An 18,013-nucleotide genomic window follows, 5' to 3' on the forward strand; every position below is an offset into this window, starting at 1 on the left:
TCACTTAATATAATTTTTGCTAAGTCCCTCCATGTTGTTGCAAATGGTAGTATTTTGTTCTTTTTTATAACAGTGTAGTACTCCGTTGTGTAGATGTACCACAGTTCATGGGTTTGGATCCCCATATCAGCAAGCGATCAAAGGAAAAGGGGGGGGGGTCATGGAAAGATTTGTATTATCTTTTAATTCTATTTTTCTGCAAGCTTTTTGAAGTACCCTTGTATTTTTGCTGTTTAACTATTACTTAACATATTGTTGTGGTCCAGATTTAGACTTACTTCATTATTTAAAGATTTTTATCAGGGCCGGCCCGGTGGCGCACTGCTACAGTGCGCCGCTTGGGAGCGCGGCGGCGCTCCTGCCGAGGGTTCGGATCCCACATACAGACCTGCCGCTCACTGGCGGAGCAAGGTGCGGGCGCAACACCGAGGGTTGCGATCCCGTTGCCAGTCCCGGTCCGGTACGGGCGCGACACTGAGGGTTGCGATCCGTTGCCGGTCACAAAAAAAGACAAAAAGGAAAAAAAAAAAAAAAGATTTTTATTAGAGTGATATTTAATATATTTTGGGGTGTTTTTAACTAAAATTGATTTTTACCTTTCTTCAACTATATATTCTACTGTGAAATGAGGAAAAATCAGCAGTAGATTAATTGGGTTCAAAGTGTATAAATAATGATGTGGGAAAGGGAAATCAAAGGGTATCCCTGGAGGAACTGATTTATCCAGAGGTAATGTTGAGTGAAATAACCTGAGAGTATAGGTTGAGAGCATGCTTTATGTAATTTTGCTGGTGCATAGTAGGGGCTGTGTGAATGTTTGGATAAATAATTGCCATGGCCCCAGACATGCCTTTTATTTAGCTAATTGTCTGGGAATTATTTGTAATTTATTACACTTGATAAATTGCCCTGGATAGTTAAAAAGTTAATTCTGTTTTGTGAAATTTGGCTTTGTAAAAATAGTAAGATACTTGGCCCAATACTCATTTAAGGCCAACTTAATTCTAAGTGGTTATTTTAGTTTTCACGTCTTTATAAAGGATTCTTGAGCCAACAAATTGGAGTGTTGGCTAGATTACAGTGGTTTTCCTTTATCTTCCTTCCCCCAGTGCTTCTGCTATGCCTAGACGTTCAAGGTCATTCATGGGATTTGTGCATAATAGGGCAACAGGTTGGTTAATATGGTCCTATGCTCTCAGTCTCTAGGTAACAGGAGAATTCGAGTGGACGTTGCTGATCAAGCACAGGATAAAGGTAAGGAAACTGGTAGAAATTTCATGTTTGGTAATGGTCCTAGGATGACAAAGCAGAGGTGTTCTTTCCCAGAAAGTTTTGTCAGAGGTAGTGGTGGGCCTGCCTGAATCAAGAGTGACAGTTCTCAACCAATTTTGCCCCTTGGGACTTCTGGCAATGTTTGAAGACATTTGGATTGTCACAACTAGAGGGTGTGCTGCTGCTATCAGCACTCCCTCCAGGGAGAATCTAAGTGTGAGGAAAGGAATCACCCAGTTGAGGTGGAGATTGCACTTATGGGGCCTGGGGCAACTTCATGAGGACAATATGATATAAAAGAGACAAATATGGTACAATGAGGAGGTTTTTCTATGTGTGTGAGAAAATTTGGACACAGTATTAGGAGCTAACTTGTGGTTTTTCGTTTTAATATGTCTGTAGACAGGGATGATCGCTCTTTTGGCCGAGATAGAAATCGAGATTCTGACAAAACAGATACAGACTGGAGAGCCCGTCCTGCCACAGACAGCTTTGACGACTACCCACCTAGAAGAGGTGATGATAGCTTTGGAGACAGTAAGTTCATTTTTATGAAGTTAGTTTCTTCTGTGCTCTGTAGGGTTATTTAGTAATAGTATATATGTATTATTGTAGATCACACTGGCAGATAGAAGGGAGAATATAGTAGAGTAGAAATATTTTGGGTAATATCCAAAAGAATTGATGATGCAGAAAAAGAATTTGATAAGTTCATAATTTTTTGAAAACCTTACAAAACAGAGTAAAAGGGATGGGCATATCTCCCGTTTTTGGAGATGATTGTTTATAAAGAAACCCAACGAATTCTACAAAGGAAGCTACTTGAACCAAGTAAGCGTTCAGCAAGGTTGCTGGAAGAACAGTATACGAAGATCATCAATTACATTACTATAAATTAAAAGCGAACAATCAAAAAGTAACTTTTAAATAACTTTTAAAATTAATGAAATTCATTCACTTAAATACTAGGTGTGTCTATCATGTGCTGATACTATTCTAGACTCAGGATACAGCAATGAACAAAAACAGACAAAAAACTCCTGTCATTGTGCTTACATTATAGTGGAGGAGACTATATATGAATAAGTAAAATACAGTTCAGGTGGGGAAAGGTGGAAAAAGACTAAACACTGTTTATAATTATTAGAAAAATGGAAAGAATATGTTCAGTAAAGAAATGAGTAAGTAGTGGTTTGTCTTTATAATGGAATACTTTATAACACATGTAACAGTAGGGGTAAGATTCAGAACCTGTCATATTGAGGAGGAGAAACAAATAAGGGTAAAAATTTTAAAACAAGGACTGTTAGCTCACTTGGGAGAGCATAGTGCTGGTAACACCAAGGTCACAGGTTCGGATCCTCATACCAGCAGCCACTGCCACCACCACCACCAATAACAAAAACAAACAAAACCCTAATATCTAAGTTGTAAAAATATAAAGATATGCATGGTAATGTAACCACTCCCATGATTGTAGATGGGGGTTGGGGAGAATCCTGTTTCTGTAACATACTACTTTTAAATTTAAAAACTGAAATAAACATGACAAGATATTGACATTCAGTAAATCTTAAGTTTGTTATAATTGCTTCTTTAATTTTCTGTATGTTTGAAATATTTTAAGTAAAAAGAAATGGAAAAAACAACTTAAATTCACAAACATTTTGATTTTGCGAGACACCTAGTGAGCTCTATACCAAATATAATCAGGGAAGCAGTAAGAGATATATAGATGGTCCTCGACTTAATAGTGGTTTGACTTAAAGATTTTTTGACTTTATGATAGTGTGAAATCCATATGCATTCAATAGAGACTACTTTGAGTATCCATACCACTATTCAGTTTTTCACCTTCAGTGCAGTATTCAATAAATCACATGAGTTATTCACTTTATTTTTTTTTTTTTTTCCTTTTTGTCTTTTTTCGTGTCCGGCAACGGATCGCAACCCTCAGTGTCGCGCCCGTACCGGACCGGGACCGGCAAGGGATCGCAAACCTCGGTGCTGCGCCCGCACCTCGCTCAGCCAGTGAGCGGGAACTGGTCTGTATGTGGGATCCAAACCCTCGGCGGGAGCGCCACTGCACTCCGAAGCAGCGCACTGCAGCAGTGCGCCACCGGGCCGGCCCATTATAAAATATTCTTGTGTTAGATGATTTTGCCCAGCTGTAGACTATGTATATGTTCTGAGCATATTTAAGGTAGTCTAGGCTAAGCTATGAGTTTGGTAGGTTTATTAAATGCATTTTTTACTTAAAATATTTTCAATTTATGATGGGTTTATTGGGATGTAACCCCATCATAAATCAAGGAGCATCTGGGTAATTTCTATTAGAGGAAAGTCCTCCTCAACCTAATAAGATATAGAGGAAAGAAAAAGGAATGGGGCAGAGGTCGGAAGGAAGAATCTAACTTTACAATCAAATCTTTCCAACCCAACAAACCCTTGGAGAGAACTATCTTGGGTTCTTCACTTCAGCCTTTATGCAAGAAATTCTCTTGTTAACAGGAAGAAATGGCTCTTGAAAGACGAAGCAGACAGCCAGACCAAAGGTTCTGTTTTGATTCAAGGGACATGACTATTTTCTCACCTGAAACCTTGAATTTACAGCAAGGATGTATATAACAAGGAAGAGTGAGTGTGCTGTTGTCAACTTGGTTAACATGAGTTAGAGATCCCAGATTCTACCAAGAGGTCAGAGACTCCTAGCCCAAGCATTAGGCTGAAAAACCTGAGGGTGGGGGGAGATTATATTAAATATTACTGTAAGGTCTCAGTAATAGCATACTAATGTGCTTTTTTTCTTCACTATGGATCTGTGTTTTCTCAGAGTGCAAGTTTATTATAACGTTAATATTATCTAAATAAAATCAAGGATAGAGTTAATCTGCCTTTCCAGAAATTAACACATTTCAAAATAAACACATGGCTGATTTTTGTTTGGGTTTTGTTGGTTTTTTTTTTTTTTTTTTTTTTTTTTTTTGCGTTGTTTTAGATTCTCTCCTATGTATAATTATTTTACTAATGTTAGCATGTCTTTGTTTTTGGCTTTTTTGTTTTTGTTTTTTGGCAGCTGGCCTGGCCACTATAGGGATTGAGGATCCAAACCCTTGAAAGACCTTGGTGTTATAGTACCATGCTCTGACCAGCTGAGCTAACCAGTCAAACCCACATGTCTTTTAATTTATAAAATTTAAAATACCGGGGAATGTTATATCTGGTCACTGAAAAAAATGATGTAATTTCCAAAGTGAAATAATTGTTTAAAAGGCAGCAGTCACAAAAACAAGATTTCTGTTTGGCCCATGCACACAAATTATTACCCATCAAATGTTTGCAGGTTATTAGTTGGTTGATATTCAGAAATTGAGGTTTTTCACATAAAAATCTGAGTTTCTAAAAGATACAGCAACAGTCACCTGGAACTAAATAGCAGCTACCGTTTTTACAAATAACTATACTGTCCAGTTTGCCGGTCATTTTATAATAGCTTCTTGGTATGGATGCCCCATAATTTATTTGCTTTGTAGCTTGTGTGCGTCACAATTCTGCTATTATAAACTATATTGCAATGAATGTCCTTGTACATGTATCTTTATCATAAATCCCATTATTTCCTCAGGATAAATTTCTATAAATTGAATTGTTGGCCCGGGGATTATACATGATTTTAAATCTTTTAATTCACAACTTAAATTCACGAACATTTTGATTTTGTTCTAAAACAACTTGGAATGTTTGTACTATTTTAAACTTTGATCAGTAATGCAGGAATTGACTTATGCTCCTAAACTTTTCCAGCACTAGATGATTCATGTATTTTTAATCTTTGCCATTTTGATTTTTGGAAAATGAGATCCTATTAGTTTTAGTTTCTGTTGCTTAGGTAATAGACAATTAATTCTTAGTCACATGTCATATATTTTTCCCATTAGTGGTGTACATACGGTTTTTGCATGCTCAACTTTTAAAGTAGTTTTGGGTTCTTTGGCATCAAGCACAGAAGATTCCAACTATATTCTTCTTGTGTTTTGTGCTTCCATTTTTTTTTTATATTTAAACTTTCATCCTTCTGGAAATTTATTATGGAATATGGAGAGGTTTTCTTTCTTTTTTTTTTTTTTTCAAATCCTATATAAGATGACCAGTAAGGGGATCTGAACCCTTGGCTTGGTGTTGTCAGCACCACGCTCAGCCAGTGAGCCAACCGGCTATCCCTATATAGGATCTGAACCTGTGGCCTTGGTGTTATCTGTACCACACTCTACCGAGTGAGCCATGGGCTGGCGCCAAGAGAGGTTTTCTTTCCATCTGTCCATCCTGCCCCTTCACTGCCGCTCTCCCCCCTCCCGCCCCCCCCAAAAAAAAACGTTGTTACCCCAGCAGCATTATTTCTCCAGGGAAATTTTTTGAAGAAATCAAATAAATACTGAGAAAAATTTAATTCAGCACAGATTTTTCCATTTTGGAAATAATATTTATTTTTATAAAAACTGAGACATAGTGGTGAATAGGAACTCATGAAACCAAATTGATCAAATGGGTTACCATGTTTCTTTCTATTAATGGTGTCAAAGAAAAAGGGATGGTCTTACCTGTCTCTTTTCTCTCTAGAGTATCGAGATCGTTATGATTCAGACCGGTACCGGGATGGCTACCGGGATGGGTACCGGGATGGCCCACGCCGGGATATGGATCGATATGGGGGTCGGGATCGCTATGATGACCGAGGCAGCAGAGACTATGATAGAGGTAATTATAAAACAATTAAGTTAAATTGTTTTCTTTCAAGAACTCATTTTTTTGCCTTTTTTACCCCTCTAGTGTGACGACTGCAATTTGGGATATATTTACAGGCTATGATTCCAGGATAGGCAGTGGCAGAAGAGCATTTGGTAGTGGGTACCGTAGGGATGACGACTACAGAGGAGGTGGGGACCGCTATGAAGACCGATACGACAGACGGGATGATCGGTCATGGAGTTCCAGAGATGATTACTCTCGGGATGATTATAGACGTGATGATAGAGGTAATCATTTTCTTTTGCTTACTCAATGAAGCAAACACTGGGAGAGTAAAAAATTTGCAGTTTTTTGGGCCGGCCCGGTGGCGCACTGCTACAGTGCACCGCTTGGGAAGCGCGGCGGCACTCCCGCCGAGGGTTCAGATCCCACATGCGGACCGGCCGCTCACTGGCTGAGCGAGGTGCGGGAGCAACACCGAGGGTTGCGATCCCATGGCCGGTCCCGGTCCGGTACGGGCGCGACACTGAGGGCTGCGATCCGTTGCCGATCACGAAAAAAGACAAAAAGGAAAAAAAAATTTGCAGTTTTGTTTCAGGTTCCTGAAATGGACACATATAATTTACACGATATAAGGGAGGCAGTTAAAATTTATTGAATAAGGGCCGGCCAAGTGGCGCACTGCTACAGTGCGCCGCTTGGGAGCGTGGCGGCGCTCCCGCCGAGGGTTCAGATCCCACATACAGACCGGTTCCCGCTCACTGGCTGAGCGAGGTGCAGGCGCAGCACCGAGGGTTGCGATCCCGTTGCCGGTCCTGGCCCGGTGCAGGCGCGACACTGAGGGTTGTGATCCGTTGCCGGACACGAAAAAAGACAAAAAGGAAAAAAAAAATTTATTGAATGAACAGTATAAAAGGAAAAAAAAAATTTGCCAGACATTCTTATAGTGTGATCTCAATTAATAAATTACACTTAACTGGGCCAGCCCGGTGGCACACTGGAGAGTGCACTGCTTGGGACCGCGGCGGCGCTCCCGCCAAGGGTTCGAATCCCATGTTCGGACCGGTTCCCGCTCACTGGCTGAGCGCGGTGCGGGCGCAACACTGAGGGTTGCGATCCCGTTACCGGTCAGTAAAAAGACAAAAAGGGGGAAAAAAAATAAAAATAAAAATAAATTACACTTAAAAAAATAGATGGTGTCAGGCCCCATTTTTCAAGTAAAGGAAATGAAACTCAGATTAAACAGTCTCATAGCCATTAATTGGCACTATGGGGTTTAAATGCCAAGTGTTACTGATTTCAGTGCCATTATACCACAGTAATAGATATTTGTTCATTAATGGTGAGATTTCAGTGCACCTATTCTAAAATTACACCCCTAATGCTATTATAACATATAAAACATATACTGTGTTACAAAACTGAGCCATCAGAAATTATTGGTTGGGCCGGCCCGGTGGCGCACTAGATAGTGCGCCGCTTGGGAAGCGCGGCGGCGCTCCCGCCCGAGGGTTCGGATCCCACATACAGACCGGTTCCCGCTCGCTGGCTGAGCGAGGCGCGGGAGCAACACCGAGGCTTGCGATCCCGTTGCCGGTCCCCGGTCCGGTACGGGGGCAACACTGAGGGTTGAGATCCGTTGCCGGACACGGAAAAAAAAAAAAAAAAAAAAAAAAAAAAAAAAAAGAAATTATTGGTAAATGTCCACCATTTGTGTTCTAACTTTAGTGATATCATCAAAAAGGTTAAGGTATCTGGCTTAGAATTTTTTATGTCTTTAATTATTTAACACCCCTGTATTGGTCCTGAACTTTGTGCCAAGGGCTTTATTTCCATTATCTCCTTTAATTTCCCAAGAAAGGAAGCTAGACGTGGATGACAGTGAGGTGATAAATTTATGAGAGCCATATGGAAATTCTACAGTGGTAAAGTCTTTCCTTTTCTCTCAAAGACACAAAACAAAAAAGTTTTAATTTTTTTAACATTAATTCATTCTTAAAAGCATGGCTGGTATCTATTTCCACAAGCAAGAAGCCTAAAAATAATAGCTAACATTTATTGAGCATTTGCTGTGTACCAACAATGAACTGAATGCTCATAAAAATATTGTTTAATCCTAATTCTATACGGTATAGATAGTGTTATCATCTCTACTTTACAAGTGAGAAAAGTGGAGGCTCAAGACCTCTTTGACTCCTGACCCTTCCCTCTCTCACGCTGTTCCTTACCTCCCCTAATAGTTGCATACCTGATTTTTTTTTTTTTCTCCTATGATTTCACACACACCCCACACACACACTCCCTCTGAGATCAGCCCCCTAGTCTTGAGTCATTGCCACTACCTTTGGTGGGGCCTCATTGCTATACTCACATTACTGGGCATTTGTCTCCTAGCAGATTTCCCTGCCTTGCTCCATTCTTCACATTGGCCCTGGTTGTCTTTCTGGAACAAGATCAAGATTATTCTCCTCCTTTTAGACTTTCCTAGTCTTCCCATGGCCTGAAAGATATCCCTTTGTTTCTCTACCTTTAATGTACAGGTGCTTTTGCTGTTTGCCTACAGTTTACTACCTCGGCATTATCTTCCACTCCTTCCACATCTATCCTGTTAGGTACATGGTCAGCTTTCAAGACTGCTCAAGTGTTACCACTTTGAACCCTTCTCAGGCTTCCCCAAACACAGTCCCAATTTGGTATCTTTCATGTAGATTAATCTGTTTTGTAGAACTTAGCATAATGTACACTGTTTTGCTCTGACTCACCCACTAAATTGGGCTCCTTGGAGGCAGGGAGAAACCTAACCATCATATTTCTGGCCTTATACAGTATCTAACATACAGGTGTTGGATAAATTATTAAGTGGATAAATGACATTCTTTTTTTTTTTTTTTCCTTTTTTTGTCTTTTTTCGTGACCGGCAACGGATCGCAACCCTCAGTGTCGCGCCCGTACCGGACCAGGACCGGCCACGGGATCGCAACTCTCGGTGTTGCTCCCGCCCCTCGCTCAGCCAGTGAGCGGCCGGTCTGTATGTGGGATCCGAACCCTCGGCGGGAGCGCCGCCGCGCTTCCCAAGCGGGGCACTATAGCAGTGCGCCACCAGGCCGGCCCGATAAATGACATTCTTAAAGGAAGAAGGGAACATAGTGGAAGGAGCTGTAGAGTTGCTTCAGTAATGGATTTATTCTCTGGTCTACCAAATATTATATACCTTAAATGAGCAACTCCTTCTGAGCCTCCATTTTATTTATAAAATTGAAGACAAACACCCCTTCACAAAGACAGATTAAAAATGTGTCTCAGAGGGCCGAGCCCGTGGCACACTTGGGAGAGTGCAGCGCTGGGAGCGCAGTGACGCTCCCGCCGCGGGTTCAGATCCTATATAGGAATGGCTGGTGCGCTCACTGGCTGAGTGTGGTGTGGGCATTACCGGTCATGAAAAAGACAAAAAAAAAAAAAAAATGTGTCTCAGAAGCTCTATAAACTCAATTTGAAGCCATTATAGAAAATTTAAATCTTGCTAAACAATGATTTTCAGAAATATAATTTCCTTAGATTTATCTTTAAAGTATTCTGACAATTGGATTAAGAAAGAAATCATACTCCTTTAGCGTTTATATGTTCAATGTTGCATGCTTTGTCCTGTGACTTGCTGGTCAGATTTATATTACACACAGATGAGTATAACAACTAGTCTCCCCTATTGTATTTTTACAAGCTCTTCTGAACCTACTGAAGAGACCCATCTCCCAGACCAGATTTTTGAACAATATACTTTGGTCCGTAGTTTATCATAGTCGAAATGTTCTTCCCCAGTAAAAGTAATCATGATAAATGATTAATTTACCACTTAAATTTTTACCATTTTTAGTCTTTCCCATGGTGTGGTGCTTCCACATGGATGTGGTAGAAGAAAGATTAATTAAGCTACCCATCTTGTAATGATCTCTCATCTGCCTTCTCTGCTGGATTGGCTATGCCACTAACCTTTATCCCATATAGCATTTCATAAGAGCTATGTCTGGGAATCTGGCTTTCAGCCATCAGCTTCTGATGATTTGGAAAACCATTACTTAGAGTTTCATTTAACTTAGGTCCCCCCCAAAGACCCAAACTGAATCTAAAGCCTCGGAGTACTCCTAAGGAAGATGATTCCTCTGCTAGCACCTCCCAGTCCAGTCGAGCGGCTTCCATCTTTGGAGGGGCAAAGCCTGTTGACACAGCTGCTAGAGAAAGAGAAGTAGAAGAACGGCTACAGAAGGAACAAGAGAAATTGCAGCGTCAGCTGGATGAGCCAAAACTAGAACGACGGCCTCGGGAGAGGTAAGGGTATCTTCAATTATGGATTTCCCATCTGTGAATCATCCCCAGGGGGCATTTAGGAAATTTATATGGTTATTAGTGGTTGTCGCTGATTAGCATTTAATGGGCTAGGGTGTTAGGCAGTCTGTAGTGTGTGGTACAGTTTCACGTAATGAAGAGTTGTTCCCTGTCCCTCACAAATTGCAAAAGGCCTACTGGGCTAAACGTGCCACAAATACAAATTGGTGACACTTTAATACAGGAGCGAGCAAATTATGGCCTGTGCCTGTTTTTGTAAATAAAGTTTACCTGGCCTTTTAAGAAAAAAATTTGCCAGCCCCTGCTTTAATAAGTGTTATTTCAGGATTAAAGTATTTATTATTAAAAGGTGATGTTATATCCAGTAGGATAGAAACTTCCTATAATAAAATGTCTGGAAAAACTAGGCCTTGATTTTAATGACTTGTAGAATTATGCTAAAAGTAAGGGAGGGCAATATTGTAGATTATGTAGGAGAATGTTCTTAACCTTATTAGCTGATTCTGGCTGAAGTATTTGGACCAAAGTGTATCTTAATGTCTGCAGCTTTCAAATCATTTCAGGAAAAGATAAATGTATATACACATGCACCCATAGATAAAAGCAAGTGTGATAAAATATTAATAATAAGTGATGGTTCTTGAGGGATCACCATGGGTCCAGGTGACCTTCAAGCCGGACATAATATATTTTATTAAATTTCATTTGTATAGACACCCAAGCTGGCGAAGTGAAGAAACTCAGGAACGGGAACGGTCAAGGACAGGAAGTGAGTCATCGCAGACTGGGACCTCATCCACATCTGGCAGAAGTAAGTCAGACCAGGGTGGGTATCATATTATTGCCATTTTCCATAAACTATTCATATCCAAATTATGCAGAGACTTTGCAGTATTGAGGACAGTTATGAACTCTTTGAGTTAGCATTGGGTGATCAGAGTTTCACATCTCCTACTCTGACAAATCTGAGAAGTGGAATAGACTTAGATGATCTTTTTAATCATCTGCACTAAAGAATATACTTGACTGTTAGATTTTTTCCTACATTTTATGTCTTGACATCTTAGAATTTTGTTTGTTCAGAGCAGTCATAGACCTCGAGTTCTGTGTGAGCTGTTCCCAGGGCCAGCCTTTTATTTTTCCCCACCAACAGAATTAGGGCCAGCCTTTTTTGATGTTGTATATGACCAGAGCAGTGTTCTCTATCAATAGTATTTTGGTTTTCATTCCTCTTCAGTAATTACTGATTGATCACAAGCACTTTTAGTGTTTGGGGTACCTGAATGGTTCAGTGGTAATATTTCCTCTCTCTTGCTGTGATCCATTGTTTTTTAAGGTCTCTCCTCCCACCTCTAAATTGATTTGTACTTGAGCATTTCAAAATACAGTTCAAAGCTGAAGTGATTGGGAAATTCATCCAAGTGTTGTAGGAGTTTTGTGGAAGTTATGCATACTGAAGTAGTCTCTTAGTAACAGAATGTAATGACCCTTTTTGTGGCTATGTAGAAGTATGATATTGTTGGATTGATTTGTATACCTACTTCTATGGAGCTTGCACTTAAAATATCAAAAGAATTTGGCAAAACAGGCTCATAGTTTTAGGGAGATACTTAATGCCTTTTTTTTTTTTTTTTTCTGGCAGCTAGCCAGTAAGGGAAAGTGCTCTCTTTAAAAAACACACGTATGTTCTGTTTTCCATGCGTGTATAAATGTCATTGTATCACAATCCATGTGTGTGTATTGAGCTTCTAAGTTACTTATGTTTGGGGTTTCATCGTAGGTCCCTTCATAGGCATATACATACCACTCTTTAGGTAAGGATGTTTTTTGGTTTTTGGTTGTTTTTTTTTAAAAAAAGATGACCGGTAAGGGGATCTTAACCCTTGACTTGGTGTTGTTAGCACTGTGCTCACCCAGTGAGCTAACCGGCCATCCCTATATAGGGATCCGAACCCGTGGCCTTGGTGTTATCAGCACCGCACTCTCCCGAGTGAGCCACAGGCCAGCCCTCAAAAATGTGTATTTTCTTAAAGGTCTCTTCCTACCAAGGCCAGTCCAGCTTTGATCACTTAAAATATAATATAAAAATTGCTTTTTTATAACCTCCCTCTTTAAAAACAGTAGAGGTGAGTATAATGTTATCTCCTCATTTTTTCCCATTTTGGAGCTTTTTGAAGGATGTTTTAAAACACTGAGAATGTGGAAAGGCTATAAATCCTAAAATAAAGGATGCTGTCTCATTCCTAGGAAAGGTCAGATGCTATCCTTTAGAATGTGTACACATTATTTTTCCTTCTTCTCTGTGTATCAGTAAGACATTTTTCTCACTGACATTTGGAAACCGCTGGTGTAGGGGTTACTTCATTTATGGGGAGTCAAATTAGGGTTGCCCTTTAAGAATAATGATGGAAAGCAGTAAACCTGGATGTGGACCATTTTTCACTCTTTTGAGAGCCTCCTAGATTCCTGTACAATAAGTGTTTTTGGTTTTTTTCCTGATCATTTGACCTTCCCACTCTGACTTCACAGATGCACGAAGGAGAGAGAGTGAGAAGTCTCTAGAAAATGAAACACTCACTAAGGAGGAAGACTGTCACTCTCCAACTTCTAAACCTCCCAAACCTGATCAACCTCTAAAGGTAATGCCAGCCCCTCCACCAAAGGAGAATGCTTGGGTGAAGCGAAGTTCTAACCCTCCTGCTCGATCTCAGAGCTCAGACACAGAGCAGCAGTCCCCTATAAGGTGAGTCAGCTTGGAAACATCAGTTGGGTAGCCACAGAATCTTAAATATTGTGGTATCACGGTGGAAAATGACTTATGCAGTGTTGGCCTTATATAACGTCTTATAGTTATGTTGTCTTTTTGTTCTCATAGTTCAGATTCAGTGGTGTGCTAGAACTGGCTCATGAGAGCCAATTGTTCAGTTTTCTTGAGTTTTGATAGACAGTTGACATGACTTTGGTGGCTTGAAATCAGCTGTGATGGCAGTATTAATGCCACAGAAATCTGCAAACATTATAAATCAGGCATCCCCCCGCCACATGTTGGCAGTATGACCTTGGGGGTTACTTCACTTCTTTAAGTCTTAGATCTCTAGTCTTCTCTCATTTGTAGAGAGTGATGTATACTAAGCTTGCATGATTGTGATGATTCTCAAATATATGGGATTTACTGAGTGTTCAATTATTATTTTCATTGTCTTTCTTATCTTTTAACATTCTGTAATGTTATACAGGTGTGTTTGTTTTCTATAAAGCTTAACTGCGTTCAGCGAGTGATAAATTTCTTATTTGTTCTCTCCCTGAAACAACTGAGTTTGATTACATGTTTTCCTTCTAGTGGTGGTGGAAAAGTAGCTCCAGCTCAATCATCTGAGGAAGGACCAGCAAGGAAAGGTGAGACCATACCAAGGAAAATAGGTTTTTTGCCTAGATAAAGGCCTATATAAAAAGTCTTCCAGAATCAAGAAATTTTGAACTGCAGTATATCTTGCTCCAGATTTTGTTAAAGGTTCTTGGATTATCTACCATTTCCTGCCAGTAGAGGGCAGGAGTGGCCTCTTTGGAGAAAGCATGATGCCCTGCCCTTTCCTGGTAGAACATTTCTTTGAAAGGGGAAAAAGTCGGAAGGAAATAAACATGTTCAGCCCAGATTAGAAATGTCACCATCAGCAAGGCCAGGGTCACTATACAGCGTCATAGCCCTCATTTCCAGCTTGTTTTTCATAATGGTGTAACTCTACAGCGGAACTTTCTCGTGGCTCTTGTGTGGTTTTTATGTGTATGTGTGATATAGAGGTCATGCAAAGAAGGGCTTTAGGAAATCAATATGGGTTAGGGTGAAGTTTAATACCCCTCAGTACATATGGGCACAATTTTCTTCAGCTTAAGGGACATCTAGGAGAGGAAGAGTGATTATTTTACTTGCCTTTGATTTGTGTTTACATTTCTGCTCAAGCAGATGAAAATAAAGTAGATGGGATGAGTGTCCCAAAAGGCCAAACTGGGAACATCAGCCGTGGTCCAGGAGATGGAGGGAACAGAGACCACTGGAAGGAGTCAGATAGGTATGCATGTTCTCTTTTTCCGATCATTTGTAGATCTTCATCTGATGTTAGATGCACATGTCTAGGAAGTTCTTGGTTCTCCAAGCACTGCCACATCTCTCACTGTGAACAACATATAGACAGCTACAATTCTGAGAATCTAGAAATAATGCAATGTCCAGATAGCAAAAAGGTGCCTGTATAGTGCGCACGCGTGCGTGTGCGTGTTGGGGGATTCCTCTCCTAATGATGTGGTTTTATGCTTACATCTCTACAGGAAAGATGGCAAAAAGGATCAAGACTCCAGATCTGCACCTGAGCCAAAGAAATCTGAAGAAAATCCAGCCTCCGTAAGTGTTAAAGGCTTGCTCTCAGCTTCCCATAACTCACATTTGTCATTGGCCTCCTTTACATTTGGGACTGCAGAGTGCTTGGAAATAAGGCATTGGTATTTGTTCGAAATAGTGAAAAGTTTAGATTTGCTTTTTTCCCTGTTTCCACCTTTCTCCAAGTTTAAAAAGTGGTGTGGGACAGTGATGTGAACACATGTGCCTCTGGCCCTCTTTCCCTAACTTCTCTCCAGTGGAGCACGCTGATGAGCATGGAAGTGGATTTAGTCTAGACTGTCATCCCCCATCTGCCAAAGTATCAGTTTCTTGTTTCTTGGTTTTTGATGTGAGACTTCAAGGCCTTCATATTCTTGTCACTCTCATCCATTATAGAAGTTCAGTTCTGCAAGCAAGTACGCTGCTCTCTCCGTTGATGGCGAAGACGAAAATGAGGGGGAAGATTACACCGAATAGACCTCTACGTCCTGTGCTTTCTCCAAGTCTCTCTCCATCCTGGAACATTCAAGAGCAAATCAAACCTCTATCCAGACAAGACAAAATAAAACTCACCATCTCCTGGAGACCTTTCTTTTTTTTTTTTAATGAAATTCTTTTGCATGCTGCTGCAGCCTTTTAAAGTATTGAAGTAACTGGAGAATCGCCAATGTAGCCAGAGAAGAAAGAGGGTACAGCTTCTTAATGGAAACGTTGTGGTGCGTTTTCATGACACCATGCACTTGCCTGTGTGATTAGTGCCTAGGGGCCTCCATTTAGCAGAAATGGTAATGACAGTGATACGTCTGGAATCTGGGCAGTAGGAGAGGTATAAGGAAGAGTGTGAGGTTTCTACCTTTTGATTCTTCTTATCCTATTGTGGCATATATGAATTCTCAAACATTATCTGAATAAATTTTCCATCTTTGGAAAGGTAGATTTAGTCTCTCAAGTTGTTTTAGTCTCCAGGAGGCTACCAGCCCCTCCTCCTACTTAAGTCTGAGTTATTGGGGCCAGCCTAGGGGGAATTACTTCATTTTTTTACCCCCCAGGGGGGTAGTTGGGAGCGAGTCTACAGGCCACTAAAGAATAGGACTGCTTGGGGACCAAAATAAATGGGAAAATCGTGGTTTGAAAAGCTTTTGGGAGTCATGAATTCTTTTGTACCAGGTAATAGGGGAGAATGGTGTGACCTCCAATAAACACATGAATGGTAATTTCCTGGAGCAGGAAGCACTTAGGGTCGTGGGAATTCCCAATCTTTAGAGTGTCCTGGTTTTACCCTTCCCAAACACTATCCTTGCCGAAAGTTCAAATATATCCACAATCTGTTGAAACCTTGAACCTTTAAAAATTTAGACTCCTGTCATTGTCTTATGTTCTTCATGTTACTCTTACCTCCCAAAAAGCAATCTATTTAAGTTGTCACATACCTGATCTCTTAGGCATTTTATATCAGCCACTGGGAGCTGTGGAATGAGAAATCAGTGCTTTTCTCAGGCAAATCAGCTAGATCCTTGATGGCTCTTGACACTCACTCCTTCCCTCCATCCGTGCCTGCTCCTGCTGCTTTGACTCCCTTTATAGATAAGAATACTCTCAAATTGATCGTCTTGTGTGTTGAATAAGGTTGGATAAGTAGGGACAATTAAATTGGGAGCTTTCTTACACCCTTGATTGGATTTCTTTTGTTTATTTTTTTATAGTTTCTTTCTCCACTTAAATCCCACACCAGTGCTTGGATCTGTCATGTGTCCTAGACCAATGTGTGGTGGTGGTTTTTTTGTTTTTAAGCTTCCCTTGAGAGAATAAGCAATAATGGAGAGAACTATTTAACAAGGTCCTTGGTTTTTTCTGTAACACAGTAGCTTAACTTGCCTGCTTTTATATGCATCTTTGTAAGGGTCAACTTGGTAGATGGTATCCTTCCCCATCATAGGCAGTATTGGTACCTGCAGAGAAGTGACACCGTGTTCTCTTGTTTGCAAGCCCATTTCCCCACAGTCCCAGGTTAGACTCTATCCAGCCATTCAGGAGTGTTGGTTTATGTGTGCTGCAGCAGTGGGCATAATGAATCATTTACCCAGTGGTCAAAAGGTATACCAAGTGAATTAACTTTAAATAATTGGCATGGGTGGCTAGTAGCTAGGAAGTGGGCTTTTAGAGAGAAATACCCAAGGTTGAAAGGGGTTTCTTAAAAACCATTGGTTGTAGATAATGAAAAGGTAGGGTTTGCCCTCTTCATGTCTACTCCTTCCAAATAGTTTATTCAAAACAGTTGTTTTGTCCCACTCCCTTACTTTGCCCCCGTTAAAATAGTAACAGGGATTGATTTATGTCCCACTCCTGAATACGTGTAAAATTTGTACAAAAATATCTTCTATGAAAATGATTTGTAATCTGTAGACTTAATATCTGGGAGATGTCTTGAGATGTAAAATCCCACCCTTTGGGTTGTGGGTTTTTTGTTTTCTCCAAATAAATCTGATCTTTAAAGTTCATTTTAATGCTGAAAATTTTTACATGCACTCCACACTCCCTGTGTTATTTTTTGGCCTCTCCATTGACAGCCTGCTCCTCCTTCCTCCACCATCTCAGAAGTTCTCATTCAGCACTGGATATCATTTTGTGCAAGATCAGAGGGTGAGTTAAAAGGGAAATCTATTTCATTGCTTATTGAGGCCCAGGAACAGGATTTGCATCCTATCTCCCACTTCAGCACATTTTGCTCAGAGTTAATTTTTATCACCTGGAGTGTACCTGTAGTCCATTTCCTGCACTGTTTATTTTGTTTTAGAGATTTTTTTGTTGTTGGCAGCTGGCCAGCACAGGGATCTGAACCCAGGACCTTGGTGTTACAAGGCGGCATTCTAACCAACTGAGCTAATGGGCCAGCCCTGCACTGTTTATTTTAATCACAAGATACAGGAACTCAGAATAAAACCTGACATCCTTGGGGCAGTGCCCCTACAAGCCCCACCATTACTTCAGCAGTCCAGAGAGGTGCTGCTCTCCTGAGTCAAACTGCGCTGGTGGATTGGAGTTCCAATTGGCAGACCAGTCTGGATTAGCACAACAGAGGCCACTTTTCTCTTTCTTAATCATTCCTCAGGTTTAGTGGGAATTTTCCAAACAGCTAGGGACAGACAGGTCGTTGTTGCAAGGCAGGAAAGGGGTTAGAACAGTGGCAGAGAATCCCTAAGGTCAAAAGGGGGTGGAGCATAGAAAGGAGCCCAGGAAACCTCAGTCAACAGTTTTGGGAACTTGGAGCCAAGGGGAAGGAGG

General features: G+C 40.7%; 1 protein-coding gene across 2 annotated transcripts in view; it reads left to right on the plus strand.

The window, feature by feature from the left end:
- EIF4B (eukaryotic translation initiation factor 4B) overlaps window positions 1–17,229 on the plus strand; it is a 29,627-nt gene extending 12,398 nt beyond the window's left edge. The window contains exons 5-15 of one of the 2 annotated variants that reach the window (XM_008574826.1): window positions 1,200–1,254; window positions 1,675–1,809; window positions 5,890–6,027; window positions 6,132–6,305; window positions 10,113–10,341; window positions 11,073–11,185; window positions 12,889–13,102; window positions 13,700–13,755; window positions 14,321–14,426; window positions 14,683–14,755; window positions 15,128–17,229. In XM_008574826.1, coding sequence (XP_008573048.1) covers window positions 1,200–1,254; window positions 1,675–1,809; window positions 5,890–6,027; window positions 6,132–6,305; window positions 10,113–10,341; window positions 11,073–11,185; window positions 12,889–13,102; window positions 13,700–13,755; window positions 14,321–14,426; window positions 14,683–14,755; window positions 15,128–15,208 — 1,374 coding nt within the window. In that variant the 3' untranslated portion in view covers window positions 15,209–17,229. The remainder of the gene's footprint in view (window positions 1–1,199; window positions 1,255–1,674; window positions 1,810–5,889; window positions 6,028–6,131; window positions 6,306–10,112; window positions 10,342–11,072; window positions 11,186–12,888; window positions 13,103–13,699; window positions 13,756–14,320; window positions 14,427–14,682; window positions 14,756–15,127) is intronic. The other variant, XM_008574827.1, reaches the window with a different exon arrangement.
- Window positions 17,230–18,013: the final 784 nt, after the last annotated feature.

This window comes from Galeopterus variegatus, unplaced genomic scaffold (assembly GCF_000696425.1).
Source record: "Galeopterus variegatus unplaced genomic scaffold, G_variegatus-3.0.2 Scaffold1111, whole genome shotgun sequence".
Lineage (NCBI taxonomy): Eukaryota > Metazoa > Chordata > Mammalia > Dermoptera > Cynocephalidae > Galeopterus > Galeopterus variegatus.